The sequence below is a fragment of the Rana temporaria genome, chromosome 2 (assembly GCF_905171775.1).
Source record: "Rana temporaria chromosome 2, aRanTem1.1, whole genome shotgun sequence".
Classification (NCBI taxonomy): Eukaryota; Metazoa; Chordata; class Amphibia; order Anura; family Ranidae; genus Rana; species Rana temporaria.
In genome coordinates this window covers 451,174,550-451,197,554 of record NC_053490.1, presented here as the reverse complement: position 1 = coordinate 451,197,554, position 23,005 = coordinate 451,174,550, and the positions used below count along the sequence as shown (strand labels likewise).

The window sequence follows — 23,005 nt, the reverse complement described above, 5'->3', positions numbered from 1 at the left end:
ATGACATATAGCTGGGAAATCTTCAGATAGTGCAAGAAAAAATTCTCTCAACAATACGTGCCAAAAGATGAAATCAATCAAAGAAATCCAAATAAATATGGTGACGTATGAGTGGGTGAAAAAAATCCACAAATAATGATCAAGTGAAAAGCTGTTGAATTATGGGTTTATCTTTCATATGTTACATCCAATAACTATTGATTATATATATATGATTATACCATTGATTATATACTGGCAACATAATTCAACAGCTTTTCACTTGATCATTATTTGTGGATTTTTTTCACCCACTCATACGTCACCATATTTATTTGGATTTCTTTGATTGATTTCATCTTTTGGCACGTATTGTTGAGAGAATTTTTTCTTGCACTATCTGAAGATTTCCCAGCTATATGTCATAATTATTGGGTTTATCCTTCATATGTTACATCCAATAACCATTGATTATATATATTTGTTTTTTCTAGTGTCATCAATTCATTACCACCAACATATCAACCTGCGCCTCATGTGCAGGTTTTCAATTTTTACATTAGTTTTTTGCGCTGTACCTCCCCTTTTTTTCACATTCAAATTTCAACACAGACAGTACAGGGAACTTGCTGTGAATTATAATCCCTCCAGACCTCCCAGCAGCCACATTTGTATATTCCTGTACCCTGTAGTGCACTAATCACTTTTTATAGTGGAGTTCCACTGCTTTTTAGTTTAGTAAAAGTCAGCAGCTACCAAAAGTGTAGCTGGTGACTTTTATTAAACCGACACTTACTTGTCCCACGGTCCAGCGATGCGACCGCACAGAGCCCCATACCTTTCCCCGCTCCTCTCCTCAATGCCATCATATCTACTGTGGGCACCCGGCCATGATAGCTTACGGCTTCATGGCCAGGCGCGCACTGTGATCTGCCATTGGCCAGCCAAACTTCTGGGACCTGTGTCCCAGAAGATCGCTGGCATGGAGGGGCCACCTAGGGCGACAGAAGGAGTCACCTAGGCAGCCAGGACAGGAAGTCCCACTAAAAAGAGGACCCCCCCCCCAAAAAAAATGATATGCCAAATATGGCATGTCAGGGGGCGAGGAGTGCTTAAAGGAGAAGTTCCACTTTTGGGTGGAACTCCACTTTAAGGGAGTGAGGTTATTTTTATTTAAAAGCAGAGTTCAGTAAAAAAAAAACATTAAAAGTCAGCAGCTACAAAAAAAAGTATCTTCTGACTTTTAATAAAAAGACACTCACCTGTCCCACAATCCAGCGATGTTGCCACCCGAACACTCCATTCTGTCCACGGCGCTGGCAATACTTCTGTGGGCATCCGGCTGTGACAGCTTGCAGCTTCACAGCCAGGTGTACATGTCTCACTGCGCTGTCCTGCATAGCTGGACAATCTTCTGGAACCTGTGATGTGTCTCAGAAGATTGCGGGGAGGAAGGGCCACCTAGGCGGCCCAAGCGGAAGTGAGAGCTCGTCGGTAATCGTGATGCATCGTGATGCATCGCCGAATCGAATCGAATCGTGGACTTGATAATCGTAATCGCATCGAATCGTGAGACGAGTGAAGATGCGCAGCCCTACAAGCCATGCTGTCATCGGCGTGGATCACACCGGTGGGTGGGTCAGAGGACACGAGGCTGGCTTTGGTGTCCAGGGTTGATTCCCTGCAGCGGCAGTGCCCACCACAGTGACGATCGTGGCACCGGGCAAGTTAAGGGGCAAGGCTGAGTCGTCGGGGGAAGCCGTTGCCAAACACGATTCAGTCAAATTGGCCGACTCTGTGACATTTACATTTGTTTTGAGGGGCCTCTGGGTGTGTGCCGGAAGTCCGCAAAAAAATTTGGAAGGGTGAATATGTGGAGATATTCTCTCTGCTACCCCTGGACATTTTTTTTATCTGGATAGGGTCAAGCCAGAGGAGAGCAAAAGGGGGGGGGGGGGGGGGGGTGAAGAAAAACGGTGGTACAGGCTTATCCCGTGGCCTTTCTTTAATTTGCTGCAGGCTTTTGCCATTAGGGCAAGTGTGATTTGGGGAGAAAAATCCGGAACACTGTTCGGCACTCTGTTATCTTGATGCCATCAGTGAGGCCTACAGGGTCTATGGGGAATCCGCATGGTTGAGGCAGCAGAGATCTATCCGCCTGTCCTTGCGGTGGGACCACAAGGACATTAGTTTGTGGATGCGACTTATGACCTTGGCGCTGGCCTCTAATCGGCTTTTTCCAGGGGATCCGGTGGCACATCTACCCCCGGACTACCGGCCGTAAAAAAAAGAGGGGTGTCTGCTGGCAGTATAGTGAGGGCTCCTTTAAGTTTGGTGGGCTTGCTGTTACCAGCACGAGTGCTCCAGCTGCGGAGGTTTGCATCATTTGTCCCACTGCTTCAAGCGGGGGAAGGGCCATTCCGACAAGTCTGTTAAAAAAAGGGATGATGCCAGTGAGGACTGGGACCGGATGCGGCCTTTCCTCGATTGATATCCGGATCGGGAGTTTGCTCGATTTGTTAGGGGTGGGTTTCTCCAAAGGCTTTCACATACCTTGTTCCCTGGCCTCTGTTCCACCAGTGTCCCAGAACTTGCATTCAGCCTTGCAACATCCTGCAGTGGTTTCTGAGAAATTGCGGAAGGAAGTCGCATTTGGCCGCATGGGTGGCACTTTTCCCTCGAATCCTTTAGCGGATTCAGTGATCTCGCCCCTGGGGGTCGTGCCTAAGAAGGACCTTTAAAGTGCGTTTTCATGGTAACAATCTTGGGGTGCTACTGGTCATCAACCGTGTCAGCCTCGTCGCCACCCGTGGTCCGACTTTTCCAGCACCTAGTGTTGCGTTGTCTACAGTTAAATGTTTTTTCTTTATGCTGTTCACCTCCCAGGAGTTGAGAACAGCTTAGCTGACGCATTGTCTCGTTTTCAGTGGGGCAGGTTCCGGGAGTTGGCACCGGCAGTGGAGCAACGCAGGGTCCCTTGTCCCCAATGGCTGTGGAAGATTGCCTTGGAGTCGTCTCCGGATGGATCAGACGGTCAGTGCGTGACATGACGTGGGCCACCTATAATAAATGATAGCAAGAGTGGTTGTCTTTGCTGCAGCAGGCTGAGGTGGAGCAAGAGGGCCCGGAGGTGAGGTTGCTGGTCCTTTACTTTTGTTTTACGTAAACCTTGAGGAGGGGGTGTTTGGTAAACTTTAATAAATAATTAATGCAAAAAATGGTAAGTTAGACCGGAAATTTTAGTAGCACAAACGTAGCACTAACCAACAAGACCAGTTTCGTGTCATTTGCCCATTGTAGGGGGGCTGAGTGACCTTTTGATGACCTTTTTAATAAATCATTAACGCAAAAACGATAAAAGATAGACCGTAAATATTAGCAGCACTAAAACGCACTTGAGTTTATATTTGTGCTGATTGTAGGGGGGCCAGCTTCGCTCAGCTGCTCCTTTCTCTATCTGCAATGTAGAGAACATCCTGACTCTCCTGTACCCCAAGGGAGGGGGCGAGCACGACACTCCACACCAAGGAGAAAGCCTTGCATTACTGTGTGGAGTTACAGACTGAAGAACAGGAAGTGAGGATTTCTCAGAAGAAATAAGGACCTTTTAAAAGCAAAATGGAAGGATGAGGTAAGTGAAGGACTGCACTAAGGAAACTATTTAGGAAAAAAAATTGTACCTTTTTACAACCCCTTTAAATGTTTGCTATATGTGATTGTCTTCAGACTATTCTTGGGTGAAATCTTATGACCACCGTGCTTTTATCAGTGTTTACAGATAAACTATTTGTAATAATTGCTTGCGCTGTTATACTTTTATTTTGATCTGCCTCTCTTTGTAGGAAGTGGAAAAGCAAACTTCGCACTGGAGTCTTTACTTAAACCTGAGTGGATTGCTCGTTGGCCTGTTCTCAGTGACTCTCCTGGGTCCATGGAGCGACCACGTGGGACGTCGCCCAATACTCATCCTTCCTTTCATCGGGCTGACATTGCAAGTTGGCGTGTATCTATTGGTTATGTACCTAAATCTACATGTTGGCTATTTATTAATTGGACGCGTTCTTTCTGGCCTCACCGGGGACTTCAATACCATCCTTGCCGGTTGTTTTGCTTACATAGCAGACATCACAGATCGTGAGTCGCGCACATTCCGTGTTGCTGTACTGGAGGCATGTCTAGGTATAGCTGGAATGGTGGCCAGTATCATTGGCGGGTACTGGCGAAAGAGCCAAGGCTTCATTAACCCATTCTGGCTTGCGTTGGCTGTTAACGTCTTCACTGCTTTTTATGTTTATTTCTGTGTCCGGGAGTCGGTAAAAGACAAGAAGCCATCAAGCTTGATTACTCCCAAGCACTATAAGACGGTCTATCAGCTCTTCGCTTTGCCTGGAGAGAATAAACGTAACAGCAAACTATGGCTGTACTGTTTGGCCCTCCTATTGGTTGTAACTGTTCACATGGGAGCAAAGGACCTGATGGTGATTTATGAACTCAGCTTTCCTTTGTGCTGGGACTCTTTCCTTATTGGCTATGGATCAGCGGCCGAACACCTGACCTACCTCAGCAGCCTGGCTGGACTGCGCCTGTTCCAGCTGTTCCTTTCAGATGGCTGGGTGGCAGAGTTGGGATTCTTATCCAATATCGCAGGCCTGGTAGTCTTCTCTGTGGCCTCTACCACTCCAGTTATGTTTACAGGTGAGGTATTCTAACCATGAACCCCAAGGTTCTTTTTTTTTTTTCAAGTATGAATACAGTTTTTAGTAAAGTAATTGGCCATATGCATTATAGAGGTGTGAATTATTTGTTTGATATCTGTTCCGTGGTGATGGTGTCTACTCAAGTCAACCATTTAATGCATGGACTTACCAATGCTTATCATTTAGTGACCATTGCTGCATTTTTTTGGACCTGTTTGCACCAAATTTTTGATGTTGTCATTATATAAGCACTTGCACTTTAAATCACTATTATATTGTTGACCTTATAGTTAAATTTCAAATTCTAGCTTGAAACAATATATTTATCACTTACTGTTACAATAGCGCCCCCTTATTGTACACTCCCCACATTGTCAAAGTTGTTCTCACACCACTTTAGGGGAGCAGCTTCTTTAATATAATAATTTTATTACCATAGCGCAGAGTTCTCTATTCATTCACAGGAAGCAGATTACCAGCGGACCTCCTTGGCGCATACACCCTGCACCCATGTTTGCATAGCGTCCCTCCAGACGGGATGACCCTTGTGCTCCTGACCTCTCAGAATATGATGAGAGCGATGACCTAGTCCAGGGGTGCCCAACCTTTTGAAGCACGAGGGCCACTTAAAGCGGAGTTCCACCTAAAAATTGAACTTCTGCTTAACCCACTCCTCGCCCCCTTACATGCCACATTTGGCATGTATTTTTTTTTTTGGGGGGAGTGGGGGCTTCAAGAGAAGGGGACTTCCTGTCCAACTTCCTCCTTCCGCCGAGGCGCTGGTAAGGCGATTAGCTTAATTGCCTTATTGCAGCCCCTCCCTGTAGGCGAGCGCCTGTCCAATCGGACGGCACCGCTCACGTATGCGCAGTGGGTGCCCGGCCGTGAAGCCGAAAGCTGTCTCTGCCAGGTGCCCACACTAGGAATGAAGAGCCCCGGCCGGCGCGTCGCTGGAGCTGTGGAGCAGGTAAGTGTCTGTTTATTAAAAGCCAGCAGCTACACTTTTTGTAGCTGCTGACTTTTAATAAACTTAAAAAAAGCTGGAACACCGCTTTAAGCAACTTGGTAACTGGTCACGGGCCATAATCAGAGGAGGGGGCGGATGGCAGGTCCATGTCCGCTCTGCATATGCAGAGCTGACACGGACACAGCCGGATTGGAGGTAGGACACAAGTTGGTTTACATCTGCCATTTCTTCGAGGTGAATGGAGGGTCCAATTGGGTCGGACTGCCCGTGTGAAAGGGGCCCATGGCTGCAATGTACCTTTTGGCTTTCCTGCACTTTGCAATAGACTTCTATTATATTCTGCAGGTTTGGTGCACTTTTCAGAAAGCTCACAGGTAATAACAGAAGTCTATGGCTCAGTGCAGATAACCCGCAGGTGCGCTGCTCTGCATCTGCGGATTAGTTTGTAAGCAGCCCAATAACCACTGCAGATATACCCATATATATACACTGATTTTAGTAATAAACTGACCTTTTAATAACAGTATTCTATTCCATCCCAGAGCAGGAGGTCGTTGGCCACATGAGAGGGCTCCGGGGGCCACATGTGGCCCCCCAGGCCACTGGTTGGGCACCCCTGACCTAGTCTCTTGGATCACTGATGCAGGTGTTGGAAGTAGTATATAATTTGGGGCCATAGGATCCTCCTGAAATAAGTGCTCGGGGCTCATTCACACAGGCAGAAAAAACGCTGCCTTGGATGCGTACGGCAGATAGTTTTGAAGGGATCTAAACGCAGCACTATAGTTATTAATGAGCCCATATTCACAGCTTTGTCTACATTTGAAAATGTGTGATGTATTTAGCCACATACAAAGATTGTCGATTGCAGATTTTATGTGCGTAGATTTTATTTTTTACTCAAGAATGCACATAAGTCTTTTAGGCGTGTATTTTATGCAGGACCCTTCTTAATGCCAAAAATTTGCCTAAATGCAGCACTTTTATCTTCCCATGTGACTGAGGTTTATCTTTTCCATCAAGAACCGTTCTTTCATGCAGAAAATATGCTCCTGAATGCAGTGTTTTTTTTCTGCCTGTGTGAATTGGCACTAAGGCTGGAAAGTGGGTGATCATTACAAGTGTTTCTAGTGTTAGGGAAACTTTGCTGTAAGTGGTTATGCCTTGTTTATGTAATGAGGAGAAATGGCAGACTGCAAGTTCTATTGTGTGTGTGTGGGTGTGTGTGTGTGTGTGTGTGTGTGTTTTTTTTTTTTTTTTTGTTTTTTTTTTTTTGCTGATGGCACAGTGAGAATCCAGGAAAAGTCACAGATTGCGTAATTGAATGTGGTTTTCCTGTGCTAGGCTGTGTGAAAGGAGAGCTGGTGTGTTTTCTTGTCTTCTGAAGTTGCTGTAAAGCCTCATTTTGCCCTAACCTGCTTAACCTGTTTTGAGTTTACACAGACTTTAATGGAGAGGTGCATTCGTAATTGTGACTGCAGGCTGCATTCTGCCCAGCTTTCAATACTTTCCTGCAGGAACCGTGAAAGTCCAATGGACCTGGACCTACAGAAGTGCTTGACTAAACATGATCTGGGCAAAGAGCTGATGTGCAAGCACCTCATGATTTTAGAAAATCAATCCCTGTGTCCCCATGGGAGTCCCTCTGGATTCTCTCCCTAGATTGTAAATGTTCTTCTTAACCACTTAAGACCCGGACCATTTTGCAGGTTAAGGACCTGGCCCCTTTTTGCGATTCGGCACTGCGTCGCTTTAATGGACAATTGCGCGGTTGTGCGACGTGGCTCCCAAACAAAATTGGTGGTTGTGTGAAAAAAAGAGCTTTCTTTTGGTATTTGATCACCTCTGCAGTTTTGCATTCCCTTCTGGGGTCCCACGGCGGCTCCTTCCCACTTTGGATAACCCCCTCTGGGAAGTTCTCTCTCTCGAAGGGGTTACCTTACGGGCGCGCTCCTGTGTCACACTCGGCATCCATAAACGCAGTGTGTATGACTCGGCGGCCGCGTCATTGGATTTGATTGCCGGCAGCAGGAGCCAATGGCTGCGCTGCTATCAATCTATCCAATGAAGAGCTGAGAAGTTGTGGAGAGCGACACGGGATCGTGCCCACAGAAATTCGGGGCTTGGGTAAGTAAAAAGGGGGGGGGGATGGAGGACAGACACTGCAAGGTGTTTCACCTTGATGCATCAAGGTTTACAACCCCTTTACATCAGATTAGGACCTGTCCAGAAATTACTCCCCACACATTCACAATTTCTCAGACACTTACAGTACTGACATGTATGAACAGATATACTGAGCTGTATGTGTGCTACACTGTAATGTAAACAAATAATTATTTCTGTATGCAGGCCAACTAATCAATTATGTTGAATAGTTTCAGCCCTAGAGATCGTAAGCTCTAACGAGCAGGGCCCTCTGATCCCTCCTGTATTAAATTGTATTGTGACTGTACTGTCTTCCCTGATGTAAAGCGCTGCGCAAACTGTTGGCGCTATATAAATCCTGTATAATAGAGGATTCTGTTAAGATTTCGCTCGTTCAGCTGAATTTTTGTGAAAGAATGAATCTTGTGTATACTGAAGTAAATTACAAATAAAGTAAACAATCTTCTTTTTTTTTTTATGTCTTGTAGGGTATGGGTTGCGCTTCTTTTCAATGGCAACTACGCCTGTGATCCGTTCTAAGTTGTCAAGGCTGGTGGAAGAAGGTGAACAAGGTAATGCTGCTTGGGGGGGGGGGGGGGGGGGGGGGGGAATATATTGCAGTAAATACAGTAAACCTTGCCCTGAGAAATAAGCCTTGTAATGCTGTGGTGTTTTTGTATTGTTTACCCAGCACAGGAAAAACAAATTGCTTAACATGAAACCTTTTTTTGCATGTTGGCCTGACGATTCAAAGGTCACTACGTTCCTGGAAATCTTTGTAACAGGTTTTTATTGCCAGTGTGTATAGCTTGTAAATCACAGCTGAAAAGGGAACTGCTTTGGTGGTATCTGAGAAGGGTATGGTTATGTAATGGCTGGGTTTCTCATGCGATTGCAGAATAATGTATCTGTACTTTGTGGTTCTTGAGCGCCATACAGCATTGTGTTCTTTCCAGATTACTGTCTGCTATGCAGACTGCCATTCAGTGACTTTGTAGTATAGAAAATATGCTGTAGGCGAGGAGGTATTCTTTGCGGCTCTGACGACATACTTCTGTCCCCACAAATATCCATGTTATGCAGCAGACATCCTACTTTTGTTTTTGGACACCATTGATTTCACAAACCATTTATATTGCAGTTGGGACACTGGTATGTGGAACTAGAGGTCGACCAACGTGGGTTTTTCTCTGGCCATGGCTGATATATGATGCCGATATTTTTATATATATTTATTATTATTTATATATTTTTTTTATTTTGCGGCCGATTTTTGGATTGGGGTGGGTGGGGGATGAGTTGTGGAGGGGGGATGAGTTGTGGAGGGGGGATGAGAGTTCCATTGTGAAGAGGCTCATATCCACCCAGAGTCATCCTTATCCATTTTCACAATGCAACTCAATGCCAGCTTGTCATTCTCAGCCAGGTGTCCAATCAAAGGAGATTAAATAGTCTGTAGGGGGCACAGCAGCACACATTACATTTTTGACTTGCCCTCCATCCATACAGGGAAGAAAGAGGTAGTGCTGGCCACGATCACCTGCTGGGGCGGGGGGGGGGGGCTTGTGACATGTTTGATGCTTTCTTCCTCTGCTACAGCGCGCCGAGGTAGGGGGTGGTGCTAGTGAAACTTGCAGGCTATCGGCAGCGCGAGTGAATTGATTGATTTCTCGTGTTGCTGTAGGTGGAGCAGGGAACTGGAAAGCGGGGTTAAGTGTGGCAGATGAAAATCGGCCTAATTTTCACAATCGGCCGATTTTCTTAACGGCCAAATATCGGCCGATATATCGGTCGATCTCTAATCTGAACGCATTAAAAATGCACCAGAGGGCATCCAATTGTATTGAAATGCACCAGAGGACATCTAAACCAGGGGTAGTGAATTCAAATTCAAGGAGGTCCGGTCACTTAATTTTTTTTTTTTTTTTTTTTTTTTTTAGCTGGGGCCATCTGGTGGTGAGCCGTTGGTATTACAAGTTATTACCACCAGATGTGAGCTGGCGCCATCTGGTGGTGGCCGTTGGTATTACACGTTAAGCATTACAAGTTAAACAGCAATTCTAATGTTGTTTTTCACTGCCATCTTCTTCCCTCTAATTAGAACCCCCAAACATTCTATATATTTTTTATCCTAACACCCTAGAGAATAAAATGGCGATCGTTGCAATACTTTCTGTCACGCCGTATTTGCGCAGCGGTCTTACAAGCGCACTTTTTTTGTGAAAAAATTACACTTTTTTTTAATTAAAAAATAAGACAACAGTAAAGTTATCCCCTTTTTTTTTTATATTCTGAAAGATAATGTTACGCCGAGTAAATTCATACCCAACATGTCACGCTTCAAAATTGCGTCCGCTTGTGGAATGCCGACAAACTTTTACCCTTTAAAATCTTCATAGGCAACGTTTAAAAAAAATCTACAGGTTGCATGTTTTGAGTTACAGAGAAGGTCTAGGGCTAGAATTATTGCTCTCGCTCTGCCAATCGCGGCGATACCTCACATGTGTGGTTTGAACACCGTTTACATATGCGGGCACTGCTCACGTATGTGTTCGCTTCTGCGCGCAAGCTCGTCGGGACGGGGCACGTTTTCTGGCTCCTAACTTTTTTTTTACCTGGCTCCTAGATTTCAAGCAAATTTGTCAACCCCTGCCGTAGTGCATGGGCCTTATCTGCGCTCTCCGTCACATCCATTAGGTATCCAGCGCTTCAGATTTCTGCCAGTTGTCCTTTTTGCATTCACCCTCTTACTGCCCCATACCAAGTATGGGTAGGCCAGAGGTTGGGGGCATTTCACTGGGCTACTTCACGGTGTCTGCTGGAAGTATTTTGGTCTTCTCGGCCACCATTTGCAGGGGCTCCTCGGGCCAGCCCTTGCTCCCTTTCCCCCCACGTATCCTCTCATTCACAAGCAGTTCATTCTCCTATCTGGATCGTCTCGGGCATCGGGCTCAATCCAATCTTTCACGGGATGTTTGTTGGGTTTTGGGTTGCTTCGTTAGTTCATAGGGGGTTCCTTCTCATCACCAAGTAAGGAGTCGGTGGGTTCTCCTGTCATGGCGTACAACACATAGTGTTGCCATCTGGGCGCGCTACTCCACTTGATTGTTCCCTTCCCTCCTTCACCTAAATTTGTGTCTTTTGCCCTCTTTTTCAGGCATACTGACCAGCTAGGCCAAGGCACACCTCAGGTCTTGGTTCTTCGAGTATCACATTTCCACTCGAAGACTCTGACTACAATTATTGTTAAAGAATCATCATGCTATATTTTAACCACTTAACGCCCGTTGCACGCCTATTTACGTCCGCAGAATGGCACGTACAGGCAGATGGGTATATATATATATATATATTTTACGTCCCTGCCTTCTAGCGGGTCGGGGGTCCGATCGGGACCCCCTCCGCTGCGGGCGGCTTACCTCGGGGAGCGATCCGGGACGACGGCGCGGCTATTCGTTTATAGCCGCTCCGTCGCGATCGCTCCCCGAAGCTGAAGGGGGAGAGCCGTATGTAAACACGGCTTCCCCGTGCTTCACTGTGGCGGCGCATCGATCGAGTGATCCCTTCAAGTGTTTTTGAGGCGCTTTGGCGTTAAAAAGCCTGTAAAGCACCTGAAAGAAGCCTCCTCTGCAATCCCAATGTCAAAGCCCTACTGCTTTCAGATTCCTTTTACATTGCCAGCGCCCGAAAAACGCTGGTAAAGCCCCGCTAAGACCCTAACGTTTTAGGGCATTTTTGCAGTGCCTCAGTGTGAAAGGGCAAGGCGTTTTTACAGCACTTTCAATTCATTTCAATGGAGAGGGGCGTTTTTGGACTTTTTTTTTTTTTTTTTTTTTTTTTTTGCGCCCAAAAGCTGCTCCAAAGATGCTACTTGCAGGACTCGGTGTGAAAGGGTCCATTGAGATGCATGGAGAGCGTTTTTATGAGCTATTTAATAGCGCTATATAACGCCAAAACGCTAATAAGCTTCATCCCACAACTCCTGCTGTTGCCCGCTGCCTGGTCCCCCCCACCAAGATGGGGGAAGTGCCGGGCAGTATGCGGGGGGGAGTCACAGTGGCAGCAATTGATGGGCACAGTGGCTGCATTTGTTTTTACAAAAAAAAATACTTTTGTTTGTGCCCCCCCAAAAGTTATGAGCACCAGGACCACAGCATTTAGCCGTTGTCTTTAGACATCCAGTGACACAGTAGAATCATGGGAGACGGCCAGCAATAAAAACTTGACTGAGGTTCTATTCAGAAACTTTTTTTTTTTTTTTTTTTTTGGAGTTCCACTTTGGGAATGTTTCTCTAGATATAGATACCGTATAAGCCGAGTTTTTCAGCACATTTGTGCTGAAAATGCCCCCCTCGGCTTATACTAGTCACCTTTTGCGCCTGATCTCCTGGACTTCGGGGACCCGGTACTGGCCAAACTTGGCACACATGTAGCCCCACTCTTCCTCTACAAGTGTGCAAAGTTTGTCTGGGAGACCTAAGGCCAGGGAGCACCGAAATTTTTTTTTTTTTTTTTTAATTTTTTTTTCAAAGTTGGGCACCCCTTCCACAGACTCCCATGTTAAACTGTAATGTCTTCGGTAAATTTGGGGACCCGGTAGTGGCCAGCTGTAGGTCCCCTGGACCGCAAACTTGACGCGCATGTAGCCCCAGTTCTTCTCTACAACTGTCTGTGGGACCTACGGCCGGGAGCACCGATTTTCTTTCAAAGCCAAGCACCACTTCTATATACTCCCATGTTAAACGTAAGTCTAGGCATGGACACAGTGAGGCATGCAGATGGGACACCCGGTCTAGGCTTATACTCGAGTCTAAGTTTTCCTTTTTTTTTTTTTTTTTTTTTTTTCCTAAATATGTTGCTTTAAGCTAGTGCATTGTTGGTTTCCTTACCTTTTTCCTTCAATTTCCCTTCTAAATTTTTTTTGTTTTCTTTGTCTGAATTTCTCACTTCCTGTTCCTCCTCAGTAAGCTGTTCTGGCTGACTAACCACCGCTCGGATGATGGTGGAAAGCTTACTGAGGAGAAGCAGGAAGTGAGAAATTCAAACAAAGAAAAAAAACATTTAGAAGGGAAATGGAAGGAAAAGGTAAGGGAACCAACAATGTACTAGCTTAACTGCTTGCCGACCAGCCACCGCAGTTTTACAGCGGCAGGTCGGCTCGTCAAAATCACGTAATATTACGTGATTTCGCATTTCAGGCACTAGAGCAGTGTGCCCGCCAGGCGTGATCACCCGCGATCGCTCGTTACAGAGCGAGAACCGGGAGCTGTGTGTGTGTGTGTGAACACACAGCTCCCGGTCCTGTCAGGGGAGAAATGCCTGATTGTCTGTTCATACAATGTATGAACAGCGATCTTTCACTTCCCCCAGTGAGTCCACCCCCCCCCTTCAGTTAGAACACACCCAGGGAACATACTTGACCCCTTCCTCACCCCCTAGTGTTAACCCCTTCCCTGCTAGTGGCATTTTTATAGTAATCAATGCATTTTTTCTAGCACTGATCGCTATAAAAATGCCAATGGTCCCAAAAATTTGTCAAGTGTTCGAAGTGTCCGCCATAAGGTCGCAGTACCGCTACAAATTGCTGATCGCCTTCATTACTAGTAAAAAAGATAATAACAAATTTAAATAAAAATGCCATAAAACTATCCCCTATTTTGCAGACGCTATAACTTTTGCGCAAACCAATCAAATGCTTATTGCGATTTTTTTTTTTATTTTTTATTTTTTTTTTTTATATATATTTTTGGAGATATTTTATTATAGCAAAAAGTGAATATTTTTTTTTCAAAATTGTTGCTCTATTTTTGTTAGCGCAAAAAATAAAAACCGCAGAGGTGATCAAATGCCACCAAAAGAGTTCTATTTATGGGGAAAAAAAGGACGCCAATTTTGTTTGGGAGCCACGTCACACGACTGCAAGTGTCGGTTAAAGCGACGCAGTGACGAATTGCAAAAAGTGGCCTGGTCATTGACCAGCAAAATGGTCCGGGGCTGAAGTGGTTAAAGGAACCAATTTAGAAAATAAAAGACGAACCTTTACAACCCCTTAAGTTTAGGGGTTGTGTTTTAGTGGGTACTATTTCTAAATGTGACCAGTTATTTGAACCCAAAGTTCAAAATTCTTAGAATAAGTGGACTAGACTGTCAAAAGCAGTGACCCATTTAGGTAAACGGTGTCTGGGTAAGCTGATCATACTGAATATGGGAGTCGTGTGTTTTTAGACATATTTTGTTTACTTTATAACCATTTGTCTGTTTATTTTGTAATATAACGAAAGGTGGTTGTGCTAATTGTATGTTTGTAATCCACAGGCTCTTTATTCTCCATTGTGGCCTGTGTAGAGGTCATCTCCTTCATACTCGCCACCACCATCTTCAACTCCTTGTACCCTGCTACACTCTATTTCATGAAAGGCTTCCCCTTCCTATTTGGAGCAATTGTCCTCCTCATCCCAGCTGGAATAATTGGGTAAGTACATCTCATTAGCAGTAATAAGTAGGGAAACGTGTACAAGGTGAGGAATTAACAGGAAGCTGGATATGTTTAGGAGAGACTTCACTTAGTCATCACTGTAATAATACGTTTTGCTCGCCTGTTCTGGTGATCTGATTCAGAATAAGAAAATGAGCACACATTCTTGTGCCATTATTCCTGGACTATAATGGCTGTATACTTATGTGCTGCCCTTTTCCCAGCCACATACACTTGAATAAGACAAACTTGGCAGACAAATATATTGTACACATATATTCAGGATGACGTAAAAGGATGAGAAGCATATTATAATAACCAAGACTGCTCTGAAGTAATGCCTGGTTTCTATAAATGATTGCATATTTAGTACATTACTGTACCTACACTCTGAACAATGTTCCTTCAGAAATTAAATCCCCTTTAATAACTTTAGAACCACAGAGTTCTATAAAGTTTTTTTTCTTTTTTTTTTTTTTATGCCACGTACACACGATCGGATTTTCCATCCGTCGGAAAAACCTTGGATGGTTTTTCCGGCGGGATTCCGCTCAAGATTGGCTTGCATACACAGTCACAAGTGCTCTGAACTTTGTCCGTCAAGAACGCGGTGACAAACAACACTACAACAAGCCAAGATAATGAAGTTCAGTGCTTCCGAGCATGCGTTGGAATTGCTACAGACTATCGGATTTTCCAATAAAAAAAATTTCCGTCTGCAAAATTGAGAACCAGCTGTCCATCTTGGCGCAGTCAGACAGCAAAAGTCTGATGGCGCATACCCACAGTCGGAATTTCCGTTCAAAAGCTCACATCAGACTTTTGCTGTCGGAATTTCCAATCGTGTGTACGGGGCATAACTCTATACAGACAAGCATATTTAAAAAAAGCTATTTTCAATAAAGGTTCATTTAAAATTTTTGCAAATTTAAAAAAAAAATGCCAACAAAAGAGAATGCGTACATAATTACTGCAGTGTAAATATTTCCATAGCGACTTCCAGTTCTTAAAGGGTTATCCAGAAGGTAAATACTATTTATACATTTTCTCGTTCATTGACACACAGGAATTTAGATAGTTGGGTTATACTGCTGCCTGCGGAAGGATTGGTCACTGACAAACAGAAAAATATTAAGCCAGAACCCCCCCGTATAACTTTCTCTACTCCAGTATGCTTTTTTTTTTTTTTTGCTAGTGTCCCATTAGGATGCACTTTTCTAAGTCTAACCAATTTTTGCTAGCCTTTTTTTCCTCTTTGATTTTGGTCATAGATTTTACCATCTATTTACTTCAATTGGGGTTCTTTGCTACATGGCTGCTTAAGCTGGTCTCTATATAGCAGTTATCTGGATCAGCCTTTTCAAGCTTGACTTTGGAGTGCCGTGGACCCAGCCTGGATGTGATCTTCAAGCATTGGGCTCTGCATTGTGGCACTTTCCAGACCTGAGTACACTAGTAAGTTAACTGCAGAGCATGATCCAGATCCATGGCATTGCCTTGGCACTTGTTTCTGAAGGCCCACTTTGTGAGTAAGGCTGTTCGGGCAATAGCGGCTTCATTTTTTCCACTGTGGATAAGGTGAAGGACTGAGCACTGACGTCCTCCACTGGGCAGTGTTGCATGGTGTCCATTCGGTTTCTCACCATTCAGTGTAGAGAACACACTATTCCCGCCGCTGCTCTTGCTTGCAAGTATCTCTTGGAACTCTGGTCTTCAGTCCATTCCCGCTATTTGCCCACAGTAACCTGGTCACCTTTGGCTGCCTGACCCTAATTGGTATCAAGTGCCTGAGTTTGAGTTCCTGAAGCCTTGCCTCACACTTTGGACCTTGTTTCGCTTACTGCTACATGAAAACATGTCTGCACAGAGGAGGCAATCCGGCTGCTATGGATAATCCCAGGCCATACTTCCCTACTGGTTCTTGGGTTGTCTACTTGGTATCGTTCTCAGCAGAGTGAAATCACAATAGCGGTGATATACATTTTTTGAAGACAACACTGCAATATTTTTATTTTTTTACTATTGTTCTAAATGCATTGTATCACAAAGTGACATTTTAATTTTTTTTTTTTTTAAGATACATTTTATACACGTGGAAGGATATGATTTTTGTACAGGAACTGCACTATATTTGGGATATAAATAAGCTAGCAAATCTGCTAGACAGGGATGTGGGTGTTTGCATAGCGGACCAGTCGGCTGAAAAAAAAGCCAGGTGGTGGCAAGCTACCAACATTTTTGTTTTTCGTTAGCAGGCTGAACGAGGGGGGGGGGGGGTTACGCTCCTAAATCCTTGGAGGAATTCCCCTGCCTGGACATTGTATTCTGACAGTAGTACCGATGGCTTCTTCTTGTACCTGGGTGATTCCACTCGCTAAACTAACTACCTACCTCTATACCTGGGGCCAATGTCTGGTACTCAGAACACCTAGTTCCCTTCAAGTTGTAATGTATCCCACCTTGACAGTTTGTTGATCACTATCTAGGTGATGTGCTTTTGCCTCTCGGAAGGAGTGAAAGGCCTCCCTGCTACAGGAAAAATGGCCTGCGCTGGATGATGCTGAGCGCATTAGCCTTGCTCGCTCTGTCTTAAGGATCCCGCCACTCCTTAACCTGTACCCTCTACATTAAAAGGAAATGTCTGAGAGCACCTGGTTGGTTACTTGCTTTTCGTGTGTTCTAGTTAAAAAAAATGTTTCTTCTTCATGTATTAAGATAAACACCTGTGTAGCAGCCTCCCCCAGCACCCCCTAAAACTTGCCTGAACCCCATCTCTATACAGCGATGTCTACAAGTTTCTTGATCGTCCAGGACTCTCCTCCTGATTGGCTGAGACACGACAGTGGCGCCACTGGCTGTCAGTTAGCCAATCAGGAGAGAGGGGGGTGGGTCTGAATGGACACACAGAGCTGCAGTTCGGCTCAGGTGCCTCGATGGTAATTTGCTTGCTGTGGTGGCACTCAACGGGAAGGAGGAACCTGAGAAGAGGAGGATCTAGGCTGTTTTTTGCAAATTTACTGCACAGAGGCGGAAAGTATAGCATGTTTTGTTTAATTCTCATCTTGCTGGTTCAGTTTACCTTTTTAGAGTCCTGAGACCTTCTTATCCCAGTGTTGAGCATAAGTTTGATTCTATGTGGTCTTGGCAGGTTCCCCTATCCGGTAAGGGGTTTCACTGCATCCTGTTTAAAGTGGAAGTAAACCCTTGTTTTTTTTTAGCCAAGGAAGCTGCCTTCTTGGCCTCTGTTTAATCTTCAACTGCCATGATGCTGCACATGTGATCAGTTAGGACACCAGCCATTGGATAGTTTGACAGTTTGGTTGGCAATGCCAGGAATGAACGGTTTTCTGAAACTGTCAAATCAATGCATTTGCTTCCGATTTAAATTCGGCCGTTGATCCTTCAGGGGGCTCTGGAGCTGCAGGTGGTCCCCAGTCTTCATAGTGAGGCCTGTTTTAGTGGTCGTTGCTAGTGGTGCACCGGATCGCCATTGATCCGTTGTATACGTTATACTGGGGAAGGGCTGGCTCGCATTTTTTTTTTTTTTTTTTTAATGTTTGCTAGGATTCAGTACTCCTATAGGCAATGGAATAACCTGACTGATCTAATTTCCCATGTCACTTCAATGAACTCCAGAAAATTATTTTTATGGCAAGTACAAATATCCAATGTTCTTTTAATAAACCATAATAGTCTTAAATCGACCTTGTCATTTATTGCATGTGGTCCTTCCTTCCGGCTGCTGCATTACTACTGGTTGTGGGCTGCTCCCACAAAGCAAAGAGGAAGTGCTGAAAATAAGGCGATATGGAATTTTCATACTGTAACTTTCATCAAATCGATTGAGAGAATTTAAAAGCTACAGGTTCTCTTTAAGAAATTGGTTACAGTGGTTTGGATAGTCTGTATTCATTTTTTCCTATTATATTTTTTTTTTTAGGTTGCTGGAAGTCTTTGGCCAAAACCCGGTATATAGCCAATTTGCTGAAATCTCCTGAAAGCTCAGATAAGTGCGCTATTCAACAAAGAAACCTGTGAAGTATTTGGCTTCATCCTATGCCAAGCACGTCAAATCAGATGTTTACAAACAGGAAAAAGAATATCAAATGTTATATTTCTTTCCTACCTGTTTTGCTATGCTACCATGCATCTCTTGACTGAATGACTTGGATGTGATGTCCAGATTACACAATGTAAGAGTTGGTCAAGTAATCGATGCACAGAATTCTTCAGCTTGTGTACTTTTCCATGGTACAGTCATTTATTGGTGTCTTGTCACTTTAATAATGCACTAACTTGGGCGTATTCTATGGCAGGATTTAGCAAGGGACCTAAAGATCAGTTTTGCATAATATAGTTAAAACTGAAGTCTAGTTAAAAAAAAATCCCTACAGCTTTAGTCAGACCACTTACTAGAGCTGCACGATTATTTGTTAAAAAAAAAATATCACAGCATTTCCAGGATTCATGTAGAGCTTTCTCTGCTCACAGCTGTCAAAGAAAAAAAAAAAGCTGCAAAGTTTATCACAACATTGCTTCACGCTGGGATATAAAACACTATCATTTGGCTGTTTTTAGATCAAAGGGATGAACTTCAGTCTGCAAATGAGGGCAGTTTAACCACTTTAAGACTAAGCCTTTTTTTTTTTTTTTTTTTTAATAGGCATAGACCCTAGAGCAGGGGTAGGCAACATTTTACACACAGTGTGCTGAAAAATGTGTTCAAAAAAATTGAGCATGCTTTGTTATATTTAAAAAAACTTCACACACTCAATCACGAAAAGAGTTTTGTTTTATAAAGTAAATGCTGTAACTACGTTAAGTAGTGAGAAATTAACACCCTGCACTGTCACACCTCAGATCAGCCCCATTTCCTGCACATTCACACCTCAGATCACTGTCCCCCCCTGCAAATCTGTTTTACCACTGTACCCCCCCCCCCCCCGCTCATCTGCCCCACAACTGTAAGCCCCTACACATCTGTCTCACCACTGTAACCTACCCCCTGCTCGTATGTTCAACCGATGTACCTAGTTTCTCCTCTGCACATCTGTACCCCCATGCTCTTCTGTCCCTACACTAAATCCCCCCCCCCCTGCTTATCTTTCCCACCACTGTAACCCTTCTCATCTGGCCCAACACTGAACCCCCTCCTGCTCATCTGCCCCATCACTATACCCCCCCCCCTGCTTTCCTGTCCCACCCATGAACCCCCTTCTCATCCCTCCCACCACTGTACCCCCTTGCTCTTCTGTCCCGCCACTGTAACCCCCCCCCCCCCCTGCTCATCTGCCCCATCAATGGATATGAAACAGGATCCAACACCTGCCCCCCCCCCCAGCAGAACTGCACCGACTCTCTCTTCCCCCATCACAAAAGCTGACAATCGCAGCTACAGCAAAGTTAGAAAACCAAACAATGTTTCCATCTTTTACAATGTGTGGAGGCACATTGCCTCCCCCCTCAGTGCAGGTGTGGGGAATTCTGAAATTGGAATGAATTAGTGTCTCACTGACACTGCTGATGGGGAGGGAGTCGAGTGCTGACAAAAGAGGCTTTGAGTGCCGTTTGCAGCACTAGTGCCGGGTGTTGCCTACACCTGCCCTAAAGAATAAAATGGCGGTCTTTGCAATATTTTGTCGCACTGTATTTGCGCAGCAGTCTTTCAAATGTAATTTTATGGGGAAAAAATATACTTTAATAAATTAAAATAAACGGTAAACTTGGTCCAATTTTACGTAAAATGTTGCGCAGAGAGAATCATGATCTTTATTCTAAGCAAACAAATAGTGTTTGCCATTTTATCCAGAATCGTGCAGCTCTACTATTTCCCTGTAATAAAGTATGTCCCATGTTGTGCAGGCAGCTGGATCCTGGAGAAATATGTGCAGGTATGGCTGGCCTCTTCTTGTATCTGAACTTCTGGCGCTGCAGTGGTTAATAGCTTTGGGTCTTCAGTCAGAAGAGCAGTACAGGTGATCTGATGTGGACACTCCTCCATTGAGAAATGTTCTTTTAATTGATTTAAACTGTCTAACACGATCTGAGAATAGGAAAAGGGTGATCAGTCACACAATTCTGTTTCCCATTCAGATTGTGTTACAAGTGCTGTAATCTGTGGAGGAGCGAGCAGGAGGGGGTGTGTCCTTATTCAGATTATCTATACTGCTTTTCTGCCAGAATACCCAAAGCTGGTAACCATTGCAGCTCTGGAAGCTCAGACAGAAGATGCCTCCATAATCAAGCTGCTGTCAGCACAACGTGGGACATGCAGTGGGGGGGGGGGGGGGAATATTTGCTCCCCTGCTGATATGTTTTTTTTTTTTTTTTTCCCCGTCTGTTTGCCCACTAACAAAGAAATAATCAGTGTAATTTTATGGTAGGTTTATTGTAACAGTGAGATAGAATAACAAAAAATAAATAGCTTTGCATTTTAATGAGTGAAATAAGTGATTCCCCCCCCCCCCCCCCCCTAAAAGGAGCACTCCTAATGTTTGCTTCTGTGGTCAGGTGTATTTTATACAGATAACAAGCGATCAATCAGATTCCAATCTCTCCACCATGGCCATGTTGGATGAGATTGTAGACCTACACAAGACTGTAATTGGCTACAAGACCATCAGCAAGAAACATGGTGAGAGGGTGACAACAGTTAGTGCGATTTATTCGTAAATGGACGAAACCCAAAATAACTGTCAATCTTCCTCGATCTAGGGCCCTATGTGAGATCTCACCTCGTAGGGTTTCAATGATCATGAGAATGGTGAGGAATTGGCCCAAAACTACATGGGAGAATCTTGTCAATGATCTCAAGGCAGCTGGGACCATAGTCACCAAGAAAACAATTGGTAACGCAGTATGCTGTGAAGGACTGAAATCCTGCAGCGCCCACAAGGTCCCCTGCTCAAGAAAGCACATGTACAGGTCCGTCTAAAGCGGGGATATGCAATTAGCGGACCTCCAGCTGTTGCAGAACTACAATTCCCATGAGGCATTGCACGACTGACCGCCACAAGCATGACTCCAGAGTCAGAAGCAAAGCATGATGGGACTTGTAGTTTTGCAACAGCTGGAGGTCCGCTAATCGCATATCCCTGGTCTAAAGTTTGCTAATGAACCTCCTGAAGATTCAGAGGCGAACTGGGTGAAAGTGTTCTGGTCAGATGAGACCAAATTCGGGCTCTTTGGCATCAATTTAGCTTGCCGTGTTTGGAGGAAGAATGCTGCCTATGACCCCCAAGAACATCATCCCCCACTGTGGAGGTGGAAACATGGGGGGGGGTGTCTTTCTGCTAAGGGTACAGGACAACTTCACTGCATCAAAGGGACGAAGGACAGGGCCATGTACCGTCATATCTTGGGTGGGAACCTTCTTTTCTCAGCCAGGGCATTGAAAATGGTTTGTGGATGTGTATTCCAGCATGACAATGACCCAAAACAAATGGCTAAGGCAAGAAAGGAGCTCAAGAAGGTCCTGGAGTAGCCTAGCCAGTCTCCAGACCTTAATCCCAAAGAAAATATATGGAGGGAGCTGAAGGTTCGAGTTGCCAAATGTCAGCCTCAAAACCTTAATTAGCGAGAATCTGCAAAGAGGGACAAAAGCTTTCTATGTGCAAACCTGGTTTTGCCACCAAGCACAAAGTCCCATTTTGCAAAGGGGTCAAATGCTTATTTTCATATCAATTTTATAACCGCTCGCTGTTCAAATAAAGCTACCATTAAAATTCTAGACTGACAGTTTTTGTCAGTGGGCAAACGTACAAAATCAGCAGGAGATCAAATACTTTCCCCCTATCTGTACTTTGTTACAGGTAAGTGATGTGACCTAAAGCTCTAGGGAATTATGTTTTATATAAGCCCAAGTTCATCTTTAAAGAACAAATCTGTAATGTGTATCATTTTATCTTGGAGGCTGTTAACATGTTGAATGGCCAGTAGTATACAATGGTTCCTCCTGTGCTGGAACAATGATTCCAGCATGAATTAGTATTTCAAACATATGACCCGGAATCCAGCAGAATGTCTGTCCTTTTTCTTCCGCTCTATATTTTGATTTATCTAACCAAAGAGATTTGTAACTTTTATAAACCATGCTTCTTAATGAAGTACCCCTGTCCAGGGTTGGAGTCGGTGTCGGACACAGTATGCCTGTGCCTATAGGTAGGAGAGGCTCACTTTCCCCACCCCTCCCCATAATAATAAATTGTCCTCTCATGTAAGCATTTTGCATCCTGTCGCAGTATTCTAAGGCTGATGAGGACCATTTAATAAAAAATTGTTCAGTGATGGAATCTGGCCCTATCACATTACAACCAGAGAGTAAGCCCACTCGCTATCTTCTGCATCACATGCCTGTCTCCAGGCTTTGAATTACTATCACCTTATTGGTGAACTTCTTCTTGTGGTTTCTTCAGCTGAAACATAATTAAAGCGGAGTTCCACCCCTTGATAGTTTCTCAGTGCCCACCCAAAGAACATTTTGTAAATGGATCGATGGAGATGTTATAATATATCCGGGCGGCACTTCCTGTCTCCGCTGCCTAGACGATGACCTCATTGGCCGATTTCCCATGACTTGTGGGATATTGGCATAGTCTATCCCAGGAGTCTTGGGGAAGCCTTCTAGTTAAATCCTGCGGTATTTGGAGATGTGACGTGATCGGGAGGAGTCTGCAGCCTCTGAGATCCGTACGCCGCTATTTTAATGTAGCACTATACGTGGGATAATTGTATGCGGGC

At 44.5% G+C, this 23,005-nt stretch overlaps 1 protein-coding gene across 1 annotated transcript in view; it reads left to right on the top strand.

Annotated features, from left to right (window-relative positions):
- SLC46A1 (solute carrier family 46 member 1) overlaps positions 1 to 18,912 on the top strand; it is a 30,738-nt gene extending 11,826 nt beyond the window's left edge. The window contains exons 2-5 of the mRNA XM_040338501.1: positions 3,822 to 4,674; positions 8,280 to 8,363; positions 14,107 to 14,263; positions 18,207 to 18,912. Coding sequence (XP_040194435.1) covers positions 3,822 to 4,674; positions 8,280 to 8,363; positions 14,107 to 14,263; positions 18,207 to 18,264 — 1,152 coding nt within the window. The 3' untranslated portion in view covers positions 18,265 to 18,912. The remainder of the gene's footprint in view (positions 1 to 3,821; positions 4,675 to 8,279; positions 8,364 to 14,106; positions 14,264 to 18,206) is intronic.
- Positions 18,913 to 23,005: the final 4,093 nt, after the last annotated feature.